The sequence below is a fragment of the Eleutherodactylus coqui genome, chromosome 9, assembly GCF_035609145.1.
Source record: "Eleutherodactylus coqui strain aEleCoq1 chromosome 9, aEleCoq1.hap1, whole genome shotgun sequence".
NCBI classification, from domain to species: Eukaryota; Metazoa; Chordata; class Amphibia; order Anura; family Eleutherodactylidae; genus Eleutherodactylus; species Eleutherodactylus coqui.
In genome coordinates, this window is record NC_089845.1 from 161476233 (window position 1) to 161491979 (window position 15747).

General features: G+C 45.3%; 1 protein-coding gene across 2 annotated transcripts in view; it reads right to left on the minus strand.

Moving 5' to 3' along the window:
* The window catches only part of AGO2 (argonaute RISC catalytic component 2), a 60156-nt gene that overhangs the window by 27588 nt on the left and 16821 nt on the right, over window positions 1-15747 (minus strand). For both annotated transcript variants that reach the window (XM_066578760.1, XM_066578759.1), the window contains exons 2-6: window positions 7784-7982; window positions 4233-4353; window positions 2338-2522; window positions 2085-2221; window positions 373-507 (exon numbers count right to left, since the gene is read on the minus strand). In XM_066578760.1, coding sequence (XP_066434857.1) covers window positions 373-507; window positions 2085-2221; window positions 2338-2522; window positions 4233-4353; window positions 7784-7982 — 777 coding nt within the window. The remainder of the gene's footprint in view (window positions 1-372; window positions 508-2084; window positions 2222-2337; window positions 2523-4232; window positions 4354-7783; window positions 7983-15747) is intronic.

The following is a 15747-nucleotide window of genomic DNA, read 5'->3' on the forward strand; positions in this document are numbered from 1 at the left end:
AAGCAAAAGATCCTCGCTCAATCAGTCGTTGGTTCGTGGTTAGACCGAACGATTAGCATCCACTTTGCTTTATGCTTAGGACTGTTAAGCGGCAGCATTCTGGTCAGTATGTGTAAGCCAAAACCAGGAGTAGAAAACTTTAAAAAAAAAAAAAAAAAGTGTAAGGAAAAAGTTTGCACTTTTTTGGACTCAATCTTGGCTTTGGTTCACAAATACTGATGCACAAAAATGCCTTCTATTATGAAGGTATGGCGGCACCCAAGCAATGTCTACTAGAGAGGGCATCACCCTTGAATGTTGCAAAAGCCGTTTACAAGGCCATGTTAATCATTCCAATTTTCAGTTGCCAAACTCATATTTACTTATATTTACCTTTTATTTCTTTGGTAAACTTAACCCTTTGGGAATCAGTCAGAGGTTTCTGTTGCTCCTCTATGCTCTTAAAGTCCAGAACTTCACACATAAACTCTATTACTGGCTGTGCTTTGTAAAACGCTGTAGCAGATACTGAAGAAGAAACAAACATGTTTGTTACATGTTCACAATATTTTTACACACCAATACAGGCAATTAGTGTCACAATGCCAATCCACAACCCAATCTAAGGCCTCATGTCCACGGGCACGCACGGTGGAATCCCGCAGCAGTTTCCACCTGTGCCCGCAGCCATGAAGCCAAAAATGTAATTCTACTCAACTGTCCACTGAGCACATCCGCCATGCATTTATTTGCCCTGCGGATGATAATGCCTCCCTATGGGCTTTTGGAGCTGCGGGAGAAACGCACAGATTTTATAATTAAAGTCTGTGGACATTGGGCCTAAGGGCTAATCTCACACAACTGTTTGTAAAAATGCAGCATTTTGGAATGGCATTTCCAAACACATTCAACAGCATTTTTAGCGCACCCCATCATTGCATTGGGGTGATGTGCTGCGTTAAAAAGCACTAAAATAGAACAGACAGCGTTCAATTAGAGCGGCGTTAGAAACACCGCACTAAACTGCTCGTCTGAGAAGCCCCATTGAAATCAATAGAGGCTCAGTACAGCAGTTTTAGCAGATGTTTCAATTGCCCGCTAAAACATGGTAAAAAATGCCTGCTTGAGAAAGGCCTAAAGCTGCTATTTAAGTTCTGACATTGCATAGTAGATAGTTGGTGATCCAGCACTCCAGACCCCACCCAGTCAGCTGATTGTCAGGGGCCACCATGTTGCCAGAAACAGCTCAGTACACTGTAGTTCAGAAGGGTATTGCAAGCACAGTTCCTTTTTACCTGAAGATTAAGGGTTTTCCAATCCAGGATTGTCAGCTGTGATGACAACCCCTTTAAATGCATATATTTTCTTAGAAATACACACTTTTCCATGGGGACTTTCCATGTTTTGAGTGCAAACAGCCGAGTGCTGCGGGACGTGCTCTCTACAAGCAGCCAACTTTGACATTGGAAGACACAGCCAGGTATATTCCCAATAGTGTTACAATACCATAGTATTACAGAATACCGCATTCTGACAGGCAGTCTATCAATATCGTAAGTCACAGGCACCATAGTCCAATGCCTGTTACTTTATCTCATGGTCTTCCAGTAATACATACACAAGGCTTTTTTCACCATGAAGTGCATCCTGCCTGACTAAGGGGTAGGTTCCCTGAAACGCTGCCGCTATTGCTGATGTGTCTACATGCTCCGCTCTCCTGTCTCATCATAACCTTGGCTCGCAATCTTATCATAGGGCAGACGAATGGGACACTACAACACCAATTGGGATATTTAAAGACAGTCGGCACCTGCCGTATATAGAGTGGGACTGGCTCCTGATCCAACTCAATACTAACCCTGTGCGCCCAGGGCGTGATGGAGTTAACTCAGAGCAGAGATTGCTGCATGTTAAAGCTATGCTAAACTTCAAAAACAGGAAAGTAGATTGTTGAGATAATTGAATGGTGCAAACTACCTACAGAAATGAAACAATTTCTGAATCTGAGCTTCCTCCAGGACAGTATTACATTTTTTGTCCCTGCAGCACAATTTATTGCACCTATGCACATCATTGTAAATTAATCATGAAAATCAAGAACTCACCATCTATGTTGAGCATCATTTTCCAGAGGGAAGGTCTAACAGACTGATGGAAGCCGAACCAAACTTCTCTACCTCCACCAAGAGGATTTGCACATCCTTCGGATGCAGTAAAGAACGAGCGGCCCACAGGCGTGTACCTAAAGAGTGCGACAGACCGTTCAATGACTGAAATGGAGAGGAGATCCTGGACTACGCAGATCAAGGAGCCAGTGATGGCTCCTTAAACAACCACCCCATAGAACATTCTACGTACCTCATAGAGGGCAAATGTCTCATCACTACATCTAATGCCTGAATAGTCTCAAAAGGAACGCTGGGAAGACGTCCAGTCAATGCATCGTGTAACGCTTGTAAGCTCACTAAGGCCATCCATTTGATAGATACTTTGAAGATGCGATCCTTTCCTTCCCCCGGCAATGTAACCTCCAAATCCACCTGCTGTAATGTGCAAACAAACGCCAAATGATTCTGCTGATATTAACAGAGCTCAGACTTATACTAAGAATAAGGTGGCTCAATTGTGAGATAGTAAACAAGCAAGTACTGCTAGGTGGATATACACAAATGAACTTTCAAACTTCCCAAAGAAAAAAAAAAAAACACTTCAGGGTGCTTTCACATCTGCATTGGGGATTCCACTTCCCTACTCTGCTCGGGGAGCAGGAAAGGGGAATCTCCACAGCCGAATAGTTCCATTTATGGGTGGAACAGAACACTGACTATAAGGGGATCCACCCGCTTTACCCCTAGCTGTCTGGTTTTGGGACGGAAAAAAAAGCGCTGCATGCAGCGCTTTTTCTTCCAGTATTTGCAGCTGGATCAGCGATGGAACCACCGGCCGGAGGCTCCGACATAGAGGTGAAACCACCCTTATAGGATATGTTAACATCCAGCAGATTTGGTTCAGAAATTTCTGACACTTAAGCACTTCCCCCCCACAGGATGCAAGTTTACTTCCTGGATGGGAAGGGTTACTGCAAATGGACGTATACTTATGTCCTGTGAAGGGCATAGGCCCAAAGGTATCGGTGCAGGGCAAAAAAACAATCCCGACTGCTGCATTCAGGATAGATTGGAGAGGGGAGAGTTTAGTGAGGGGGAAGACTAATTAGCGAGTTAAAGTAATCAAGATGAGAATGAATAGGAGAAACAATAAGGGCTCATTCACATGGGCAGATGAAGTTCAATCCGTGAAATACGTAGAGTTTTCACAGACCAAAACTGCACTTATGTACTGCATATTTGGTCCTTTTTGCGCAACATAAAACAAGACTGTCCCATAGATTTCTCCTGCCTTCATGCATATTCACGAGATCCCATAAATAGGCAAGTTTGGTCCGTAATATAAAAAGTGCCCATCTGAATACCCCAATCCAAATCAATGGTGCTTATGGGGGTACGTGAGTAATGCAGACCGTAAACATGTCCATGTGAATGAAGCCTAAGACTTCTGGCTGCTTTCACAGTCAGAAAAGGGCAGATTCTGGAGTTACACAAGTGACAGGAGGGATTGAATATAAAGTGCAAAGGAAAGATCCAAATCAAACACCCCAAGACAGAAGACAGCCTAAAGTTCCTTTTAGACGTAACATGTAGTGCCTGGTTCTCGTTTGCCTGAGTAAGCTGGTGATGTCATTACCAGCTCGTTCGCGCTCACGCAGAATCGTGCAGAGACGTCCAGCGTTTCTTATTCCTATGTATAATACTAAATGATCAGTGTTTAAACTGCATGAGGAGTTCCTGAGCCAGCGATGATTTGTATGCCAGCTGATCCTGAACATCGAACGAAAAAAAGCACAATTCCCGCTTGCTGTTCAGTTGTTGGCTCGTGGATCAACTTTACAATTATCATTCACATTTGTTCGTTTGAATGATTTTGTGAACGATAATAGTTTAGTCTAAACATACCATGAGAGTTGTGGTACTACCGCACATCCAAATTAAAAATATCCAGTTAGTAGATTGTGGAAACAAGTAGATTAAACGTGCATATATCCATTCAGTTAAAAAAAAAAAAAAAAAGATAAGACAAGCAAAGAATATAGAACACTTCTCACAGATTAGGTCTGTTTCCATAATGCTATCAAACATTAAAGTGCACAATCCCCTGCTACACGATACAACACTACAACTATATCAGATGCTTACCTTATCCCTGGCAATGGGAAGGGGCATTGCAGTGTAAAGATTTTTCCTGCCATCAAACACTGGCTTTCGATCTCCGAAGATTTGACCCTTAAAATGTAGTACCATGTGTTCTACTATCTCCCTGAAGAGAAAAAGACATTTTAATTTGATTTAAAAAAACAAAAAAAAAAAACACGTTATCAAACAGGCTAAATTGACAGTTTTCTAACATGGAAATACTTCACACAGACAATGCAGACGAAGGGCTGACATACACCAGCTGTGTGAGCTGCACTTCTCCAAAGTACTAAAAAAGAAAAAAAAAACCTTTTTAGAGTTTGAGGAGTTTGAGTAAAAGTGAAGTTACTCATGATCTAAAAATTGTACCTTTAGCCTTCAACATGTTGGCCATAATGCAATCACAGGACCATAACAAAGAGCCATGCATGTCCAGCACCACTTACATGACTACTGACCATTGGAAGAGGTTAGATGAACAATAGATACATCTCATGCGAGTTTATGAAAGTTAGCATAGAATTATTAGGACAAAATACTGTCCCGAGACTGCAGAGAGGTCTCTTATCTGAAGTTGAACTTCTCCATTGTTCCTCTGATCCACAAGCCCTGGGTCACATTTTCGGCTGCCCAAAATGCTCACAGTTTTCTACCTATCTAATGCATACTGTGCACTCATTGGCCAGCATGGATCACATGAGCAGCACTGGCCAATCAAAGAGCACTATCGTAATTAGGTAGCCTGCAGATGACATAAGACCATCTTGGATAGTCGAAAACCGGACCATGAACTAGTGGATCAGAACACCGGCAGAGAAGTATTGCAGGTAATATTTTCCCAGGACAGAATTCTGTGAAACGAGACGGTCACTTCAAGTTGTAACTTTCAATGATAATGAACGACTTGTATCTTGACGCTACCGGAAGCTACGGGTTTGACAGGCCTTGCATGGATGGACACCCCTGTCACGCCCCTAGCTGCCGATTGGCTGTGGACTGTAGGTCAGGTTCCCCGGTTCTCCAAGCAGCATGTAAGGAGACACCAGTGGAAGCAGAGACAGAAAGCGTATCAGGGCTCTGTGACACAGATAGAGACAGCACAGAACACGGACTAACCATCAGCTGGCGCTTATTGGAGTGACTAGCAGCAGGGGTCGAGAGATGGGAGATCCCGCTGGACACTTACTGCAGCGGCCCCGGGAGGGGAGATGGCAGCAGGACACTTACAGCTGCAGGGTCTGGAGGGGAGATTGAGCACACGCGGGAGGTGAGGGGGGCGTTGGGGTTAACTGTCACAGCACTGCAACCGGGAAGGGGGACAATGGAGAGCGACGGAGTGTCACTGCTCCCGGGGTGAGTGACAGCGCTCCCGCCTGCAGTGGCCGAAGGCTGGATGGGAGCAGAGATTGCCCAGTGGCGGGGAAAGGTGCGAGTTCTTCGGCATGGGAGCAAACAAGTTGGTCCCGGTGTCAATGTCCTCCCTGCCGAACTAACAGCCAATTGGAAGCTAGGGGCCGGACAGGGGGCGTTCACTCCACCAAAGCCCCTAGCTTCCGGTGGAGTCAAGGTACAATAGTACCAAACGACTTTATACTGTATGTACTTTCTGTAAAAGCTATTGAATGTCAAAAAGTCCCTTTAAAAATAAAAGGGTTCTCGACTTTGGACAACTAGCTGTAACCTGTGAGGGGGACACAATAGCAGGCACTTTCTGTATTTTTCATCCTCGCTAGTAAGTGGTATTTTCTAACTGCTTATCTCTAAAAACAATTTTAAAAATGCTGTTAAAGTGACCATCTGGTCCCGGGAGAAAAAAATTCTATCCAGAGACCAGAGGGGAAAGCTGTATTTCACAGAGTTTCTCTGCTGTGCCAATATTCCATGGATCTTCCAGTTTCAGGTAACATTTTCACAAGTTCAACATAGCCACCACAACCTTCAGACTACCTGTCAGACTACCGATACCCTACACTGGCTCTGATTGGCCAGCACAGCTTGCGTGACCAGCATTGGCGGCACAGAGGACTTTGGATTAATAGGTAATTTAGTTAGAAGATTGCAGAAAAAAAAAGAAAGGCCCAGAACCAAAAGATCTGCAGGACATGAGCGCAGAAGACCAACATCCACCTCCGATCCTTGGCCAGAATTTTGTCTCAATTTAGTCCCCACACACTGTGCTTTTCTGACCAGATAAACATTTTTAAAATGACCTATTTTCATTAATAAGACGGGTGACTTAGCATTTTTTCGCCATCAAAACAACCAGTTAAAAGTTATACAAAATAAACCAAGGCAGTGTTCCAAGTTTCCCAGCGATCTTTGCCTTTAGGCCCCCTGTCCACGGCAGTGATTTCGCCAGCAGTAAACCGCCGACGAATCACACCTTCTGAAGCTTTGCATAGCATTGTTATGTAAAGCGCCAGCACTGAGTCCATGAGCAGAGAATCATTGCGATTCTCCGCTCGCGGCCAGCAAGTCGCAGCATGCAAAAAGGTGCAGGGCCACAGAGCAAACAGTTCTCTGTGAGGAGGAATATCATCAAGTGGAGGGAGCCACTAGTGGACCCTCAGAAGGTGTTCACGCCATCATTGGACATAGAATAAAACAAGCTGCCACAGCTCTAGGAAGAGGGTCATGACTTTCTTCCAACCTAAGCTGACTGAGGCAAAGTAGGGGTCTTCATTGGACCTTAGACAAAGATAAGCCTGGAGTACTAGGAATTTCCTGAGAAGTTCTCAAGGAGAAAGCAACTTAAGAATAGTTTTGTCACATTGATTCAGGGCTTTCTGAGCAATCACTAGGTCACAAAAGCAAAGTTTGTGGGGATGAAAGGGATCGTGCCATCAGACACAACCCCTTTTCAACAGCTCATTGCCTTGGGTCCCAGTGAACAGCTGATTTCTCATTGGGAAACTGCAACCAGCCTGACCTATCCCCTGCAGTGATGAATGGCTGTCCTGTAATACAAAGACAGAAAATCCATGGAACGGGAGGTTCATAGAAAGGGTTCCAAGGGAAGAACTCCACTCTAACACACAAATCCTAAAAGGCACAACCCCATTTGTAACATCAGCACGCCACACCAACAACCAACCCCAACGACATCAACCACCACACCTTTATATAGCACATACATAATAGGAAGCACTTTACTTGACTTGGTATTTTTCTTTGGAGCTAACAATTTCTAAGTTCCCTTTTAGCATGGTTTTGGAGTGTGGCAGGAAAAAGAAATACCCAGAATAAACCCACGCAAGCACAGGGAGAACACAAACTCCATGTAGAAGTTGTCCTTGGCGAGATCTGAACATCAGACCCGGGTGCTGCTCGACAACAGTGCTAACCTAATTGCTATAATTTGGGTTTATACGGGTGTCTGAGAAATAAAGTGATGCCTAATTGTACTCCCCAAGGACTATTACTTGCCCGATACTCGTCGTGCACACTGAGCTTTATGGTATAGAAGCGCAAAACCCCCAAACCTCTTTCCCAGCAGTAATAGAGTCACAGTGCAGCTACATCCAAGTCCCGCATCCCCGTTGTCAGCCTCTTACCTGTTCACTCTCCTGGGACATTTTTCTGGCTTGATATCTATTTCATAATGGTAAATCTCTATCTTGGGAATGTCCATTTCAAAAAAGTTAGCCTGCAGCTTGATAGTCCTTCCTGAGGTGCCAAAATCTGGCCTTGGCGGAGGTTTGAAAGTATATGCTGGCATTGGGAGAGGAGGCGCAGGAGGTGGAGGCGCAAGCACTAGGAGAAAACACAAGTGGATGTTAATTATTTCACTTCGAAACAAGGAACAGGAGAATTTGTATACAGTTCACTAATCATATCTATATTAAAGAAAAGTAGGGCTTTGTGTCCTTCGCCTGCCCAATAAGGCTGGGCAATAAATTGTATTCATTCAATTAATCCCTATTTTGCTTTAGCTTTTGTCATAATTGTGACATTAGCCCTGCCCCCTGTGGGTGTGCAGGATGCCTGGGATGGGGTGTGTGTATAGTACATATAACTGAGGGGCTGTGATGACGGGGGGATATAACTAAAGCTCACACTATAATCTTTTACACAAGGGAATCGCATACACAGCAATTCTTTGATAAAGTATTGATTATGAAAATCGTCCCATGCAATTCTAAGAAGAATATATTAAGCAAATGCTGCATATGCAATTCCCTTATGTAAAAAAAAAACAAAAAAAGGTATTTCCGCTTGTTTAGCATAAAAAAGGGATATTAAAATCAAGGAGATATTGAGAGAGCGGGAAAAAAAATAAGATACAAATCTTAGTTTTCGGTCACCCGACACTAGCGGGGAAATGCATTGAATCCCAGCCTCCCCATTTATCTCCAGGGCAGCTGGGACAGGAAGAACTGATGAATGCATGCCAAAGATGCTCTACACAGCAATTGTTTTATATTATAACATTGCTTGCCCATTTTACTTTAAGTCCCCCAAAACCCCTTTAAACTGCCCATATACATTCATGAGAATCGGCTGAACGTGCATGCTTAGAGTGGAGCCGGTGGCCGAAGTAGTATTTAACCAACTCTCATCTAAAGCAGCTTTAATGAAGTTAAGATACGTCCCCAAAACATACCAGTACGTAGACTGAATGACTATGAGACGGTCACTTGTAGGGGCTTGTTACAATGCTCTGCAGCCACGGCCAAGCTACAACATTCTGCAGAGCCACGCAACCAGCCCGCTGACAATCCTGTGATCGCTCCTTTTTTAAAGGCATTGAAATTCTACCAAAAACAACCATTTCCTCATCTGAAAGCGTCCCCAACTGTTCTGGCTGCATAGAAATCATAGAAATAGATGGAGACAAAAGTAGTAATGCCGGTCATCTGGGGGATTGGAGGGATTACATTTCTATTAAGGTCATGCAGAATATAAAATGTCTACTTAATAGGCCGGTCAACGAGTCATATTTGACCCTCACCTTAGGATACCTATCACATCCACTGTAGAACTCCAGTTTAAAGAGATTTTGTCACCACATATGGATTTTGGAGCTGCCAGCGCAGCACTAAGTGCCACGTGGCACAAACGGAGCATGTGTTCGAAAAAGTACAAGATTAAGTTTTTGCTGCAACAAAAACTTTTAGAATTTGGCTCCATATACACAAATGAGCCGGCCTCAAGTCACAGAGACCGGTCACCAGAGCCCCGAGTCACGCAGTCCGGCCTTTATTCACTCCGCCTCCACCGCTGCTGTCAGCGCAAGCAATAGTGAAATCCCATGCTTGCGCTGTGCAGCTCTCTGCCCCATTGAGTAGCGGACATACGCATTGAAGATTAGGTGTGATGCATTGTATTTCCCTGCACTACACCGCTGGTCATCCAGGAGCAAGCACTAGGCCTGTGGATTGCGAGTGCCTGTCCTCTTCCTGGCGGTTCAGAGAGCCGCACAGCCCAAGAGTGGGATTTCACAGCTGCCTGCACTACGACTACGGCCAGCGCCGAAACAGTGGAGGAGAGTGAATAAATGCAGAATGCGTGGCTTAGGGCTCAGGCAGCTCATCTCTGTAACTCAAAGTCAGTCTTAGGGTGGACACCCACTGGCGGTTTTTCCTCCACTGCGATGCGAGACTAAAGTTAAAGTCTCCCATCGCAGTGCGAGAAAAAAGCCAGCATCACGCCGGCATATCACCAGTCTTTTTAATGGGGCCAGCGGTAGCAGCACTAGCCCCATTGAAAAGAGAAGCAGAATGCCGGGGACTTCTGTCACAGCAGTGCCGATCCCATTGAAAGCAATGGCATAGAATGCCATGGACTTCTGAGGATTCCTTCATCCCCGCAGGGATGAAGGAAACTCCTGCCACAGCTGTGGCAGAAGTCCGCTGCATTCTCCCTATGCTTTCAATGGGGCTAGCGCTGCTGTCGCTGGCCCCATTGAAACCACTTGCGATATGCCGGTTCTATACCGGCATCTTTCTTGCGCTGCGAGGCGAGAGTTTCCTCGCGCTCTCGCAGCGCAGGAGAGAAAATATCGCAAGTGAGCGTCCACCCTTATTGGGATATACGGTGCCAGATTATAAAACCAGGTTTTTACTGCAATAAAGAAAAATCTTCTACTTTTTACAAACACATGCTCCATTAGTGTGCCAGGTGGCATATAGCGCTATGCTGGCAGCGCAAGAATATTCGTTGTGACAAATTCTTTTTAAAAAGGGAACCTGTCAGCAGGTAACAAGCAATCCAAAACCCCCGACATCGTACAGAGCCCCCCGTAACAAGCAATCCAAACCCCCCGACATCGTACAGAGCCCCCCGTAACAAGCAATCCAAAACCCCCGACATCGTACAGAGCCCCCCGTAACAAGCAATCCAAAACCCCTCACATCGTACCGAGGCCCCCCCCATAACAAGCAGTCCAAAACCCCTCACATCGTACCGAGGCCCCTCCCCCCCCCCCCCCCCGTAACAAGCAATCCAAAACCCCTCACATCGTACCGAGGCCCCTCCCCCCCCCCCCCCCCCCCGTAACAAGCAATCCAAAACCCCTCACATCGTACTGAGGCCCCTCCCCCCCCGTAACAAGCAATCCAAAACCCCTCACATCGTACCGAGGCCCCCCCCCCCCCCCGTAGCAAGCAATCCAAAACCCCTCACATCGTACCGAGGCCCCCCCCCCCCCCCGTAACAAGCAATCCAAAACCCCTCACATCGTACCGAGGCCCCCCCCCCCCGTAACAAGCAATCCAAAACCCCTCACATCGTACCGAGGCCCCCCCCCCCGTAACAAGCAATCCAAAACCCCTCACATCGTACCGAGGCCCCCCCCCCCCGTAACAAGCAATCCAAAACCCCTCACATCGTACCGAGCCCCCCCCCCGTAACAAGCAATCCAAAACCCCTCACATCGTACCGAGGCCCCCCCCCCCGTAACAAGCAATCCAAAACCCCTCACATCGTACCGAGCCCCCCCCCGTAACAAGCAATCCAAAACCCCTCACATCGTACCGAGCCCCCCCCCCCCCTTCCGTAACAAGCAATCCAAAGCCCCTCACATCGTACCGAGCCCCCCCCCGTAACAAGCAATCCAAAACCCCTCACATCGTACCGAGCCCCCCCCCCGTAACAAGCAATCCAAAACCCCTCACATCGTACCGACATATTAGCTGCATATATTAATCCCCCATAGCGTACAATGATGCGTAATATGTATCAAAATAGGACATATGTGTGACAAAAACGCATTAAGCACGTGAAAAAAAAACCTGCGGGTGTGAGTGGCCCAATAGAAGTCAGTGGGCTTCCAGCATCACATATTATACAGGACACACATGCCTGATTGAGCCATGATGTATAGTGACAAGTGTAGGTGCTGCTTGTTCTTTATCACTACACATTCTCTGTAACGAGCCTCCGCCTCGTTTATTTTCTCAGTGGGTGTCCTTTTGTATCACCACATCATACTAAAAACTTCCGCCCCATCTTGGCTCATCTCCCTGCACACCAGGGTCAAGCTGGCTGCTCTCATTAACAAGCTTGTTTCCGATGCATCACTTCCTCAGCCCCCTCTTAATGCCGCTTACTCCATCCTGTATCACACGCCTAAAGCCAAACTCTATCGAGCACTCAACACGTTCACAACTACACTTGTGCCCAATATCCTCCTCCACTAACGTCACACCTGAATTTGTAGGCTTCTAGGCAAGATCGGATGTATAAGGTCGAGAATATATAGGGGGAGCCGCGGCAGACAGATTGTTTTTACAGCGTTCAATATTCAGTAAAAGTAACGATCATTTTGTTATCTGGATCAGCACGATTACGGCAATACCAAGTTTGTATAGATTCAATAAAATGTATCCATTCTAAAAACATTTTAGCCATTTAAAACAAGTTTGCTTTTTTTAGGGAAAAATTATTTTTAAACTAAAAAAAATGGTGTTCAAAAAAAGCTCAATAAAGTTTAATTGAAAGCAGAAAAAAATTCAGTCTGTCAAAAGGACAAAGATGCAATCATTCAATTAGGATAGTACACTGCATTACTTGTGCAGTGCATGCTACTAAGTATTAGAATGGGACGTGGGATCCCCCTGGTGATCTGCTTACATGCTGCAGCTGCTATTGTGGCGACTCTTAGCTGTGCAGTGTATACCTGCAGCCCATACGCAATGTTATTGGATTAGATTTTAATAAGTGTCTTCAATCGGGAGTGTTAATAAACCCAGTGTACACCCTTAGGCACTTTTTGTATACTTTATGGAGTCTCAAAACTTTGACCAGGACTGTACATGTCATGGGTAGGTGTAGGCTTCAGCTCTAAGAGTGAGTGAGGCTCCAATAATGTGAGCTGGGCATATGGACCAACACAGTAAATGGAGTTATGTAAAACCCGGAGGTCCCTTCCAACTCTATGATTCTATGAAATGTAGTTTATAGTACAAAATCTAATATTTTGCTGCATCTACTAGAATAGAATTAAAGAAAACCTACACACCAGCCAGGGAGCTCCAATCCATCCTTCTTTCCACTGAAACTAATGCCCAGTTTACACATAACTATAATTCACTCAAAAATCGTTCAAAAGAACAAATGAGTGATAATTGTTCAGTGTAAATGAAATAAATAAATGCTATTTGTTTGCGTTTGTTTACTGCTGACTTTAAATCAATTGCTGGCTTCTGGTTGCGTGCAAAGGCTCCCCAGTCAGCGCTTCACATAGGGGAAGCACTGAGCGAGGCCCGCAAGAAGCCAGCGATGTCTAGCAGTCTAAATGCTCTGCAGGGGCGCCGACATCCCTACTTGTGTGTTGTCTAAATGACCCTCCGCTTGTGTAAAAAGGACATACAGCACCAAGACAACTGTTGCAATCTACAAACACGATAGCCTAAATTTATGCTATGATGGCCCTTTAACTGATGTGCAAAGAGGGACCTTATCTAGGAGAAACACGCTTACAGTCACACCTTAAAAGCCTGAAGCTCTGTCTACATAGATATACACATGAAGCGAGCAGCAAGAGCCACACATATCTACTATCCCAGGCAGCAAGCAAGGCTCCCAGTAATCAGTAAAACTGCAAATGTGGGAGCAATATTGGATAAACTGAGGCTACATGTCTGGATGGAGGTCACCACCAGTGCATAGCAGAACCCAACATTAAAGGTATTGTCCAGGTGTAAACTATCACAGGATCATCAATAGTAGATCAGCTGGTTCTGCCACCCGGGATCCTTGCCAATCAGCTGTTCTCTGGGTTAATTTTTTATAGGAAGCAGACAGCTCTATTCGCACGACTGTGGCCAGACTTGCTATTACAGGCAACATTCCTACTTATGAGAGAGCTGCTACACAAAGTCTAGTGACATTTCATAATTTACTATGTTGGGAATACTCAGTGAAATCATGCAAAATCCACAAGTTAAATAGACATTCCACTACATATTTTTCAGAAGAGTAACAATCCTGCTCGTAACATTTTTTATGAGTAATTTTAGCCAAGGAGGAGGATGCAATTTGCAGCAATGCACATTAACACTACATATGCACACATGGGGTGAAAAACTCGATTTCAGCAGGAAACCTTTCTAGAACCTGTAAAGGATTCCTTTCACATTCCACATCACACACACCGAGCGTAAGGCTGTGACGTAATGCAACTTATCGAAAAGAAGAGCGATGTCATCAGTGACTGCAACCTAAAACAAATGCCGAGAAAAGCAGCTGACACACTTGGTTGAGCATAGCAACCAGGCAACAGCTTTCATGTGCAACCCTGGCATTAGAAAGCCGTACACGGCAATGTCCTATCATCTGCCGTAAAATTAAGCTTGAGTGATCGCTCCTCTCTCAGCTTCACTCCTTCCTCTCTTCTGGGTAGCCCCATCACGGCAAGCGACGGCTGCAGCCAAACCAGAGTCTGAGGTCAGGAGTTGGCTGCAGCAGTCAAGCGCCAGCTAGCAAGTGATGGCACTACCCAGAAGAGAGCAGCTGAAGAAATGGGAAACAAGACAGGCGAGTAACTTGCAGCTCTCCTTTTACAGCGGACACATGCCAAGTTCAGTCTCATGGATAGAAAATATGAGGCAGATTTCAAAGCATCAATTTGCCTGTGTAGGCATTAATGCGAACTCTGTCTACCATAATTCTACGTCAAACATTTTCCCCAGGAACCACATTGCAAAGTTATCTTTCTCTGACGAAGACCCTTCAGCTGCCGTGCCAATCCTTTAATGCTATTAAGTCAAGATGGAGCCAATTCTAAAGACAGGAACAACTGAGGATCCTGGAGAACGGACAACAACTCAACGTAAATACCATTACAGTTATAAACAGATTTCTAGAGAACTGTTCCATGTTTGGGACATTCATGGCGGCTACATCTTCATCCTCATTACAGTCAGTGGATAGAATGGGAATTTTTCAGACTAACCCCAAACAAAAAGCAAAACCATCTCTTCCCATCGGCTGCAATAAGAGGCCAGCAGAAATAAGTGATCTGGGAGTTTGTATAATCCCATGTCATCCCAAGGGGCTCCTAAGGAGCAAGGCATCTATAGGAGAGCCGTGAATGAGGGACACCCCGACGACATAAATAGAAACCTCACTATAAATTTTGTGATTTTAGATAGATGCGTAATGAACGAGCCAATTGTTTCTAGTTGTTGTGGTTAGCCTGACAATTTACAGTCACCCAAAAGAAGACGGCGCATCTTGCAGATGGTTTACATTTTATGTCTATGGCCAACCTAAAATAGATTAAAACCTCTAAATAGGCCAAAGCTTGTCCAGTAACGGCCGATAGACGCTAGCCAGCAAATCCTGGCTGTGATGCATCCAAAAGAGCTTCCCTGTAAGAGCACAGCGTTTCCATATGTCACATAACCTCTACGAGGCGAAGCACCTGCTGCGACACATCAGCAAATCTGTAAATACAATGACACCCAACAAAGCAGCGATTGTGGGGGTGGGGGTCCTGCATTTCTCTTCATTCATTCTATGGCTTGCTGGCTCTTTCTGAGACCCCCTACCACAACTAGGGCTCTTCACTTGTGGCAAAACTACAACCCCTGGCTTGCACCGAGAGAATCGTCCACGCTGATAACTTCTATACAAGTAACCCTTCCCCGACAGCAGCCATGGACGGCAGAAGGAACCCCTTCTGTAGACGGCAGTCAGACCCTCAGTGGTCAGGTAAAGGTTAATAGTAGGACGAGGCTTTCATGTCTAATCAATAATCTACATATCCAAACCAAAGTAGACAAGTACAACTGAACAAACCAGAAGTTACCAGAACGCGTTAAAGGGAACATAGACTTCGATGTGAGAGCATGTACAGTCTGAAAAGAGCCAGATTTTCGTGCCATCTTCACCGAGGGACATCGCAAGAACGAGGAGAGTATAAGAAAAACCAATCATCATCCCTCCCAAACAGCATGGTAACTTAGTCTACAGTGCTGTAGGGGAGGTGGCGGGTTCCCTTTAAATGTAGATGTTTGCCACATCTGTACATATAGATAACACTGGAACCAACATTGACAATATGTGAGGTCAC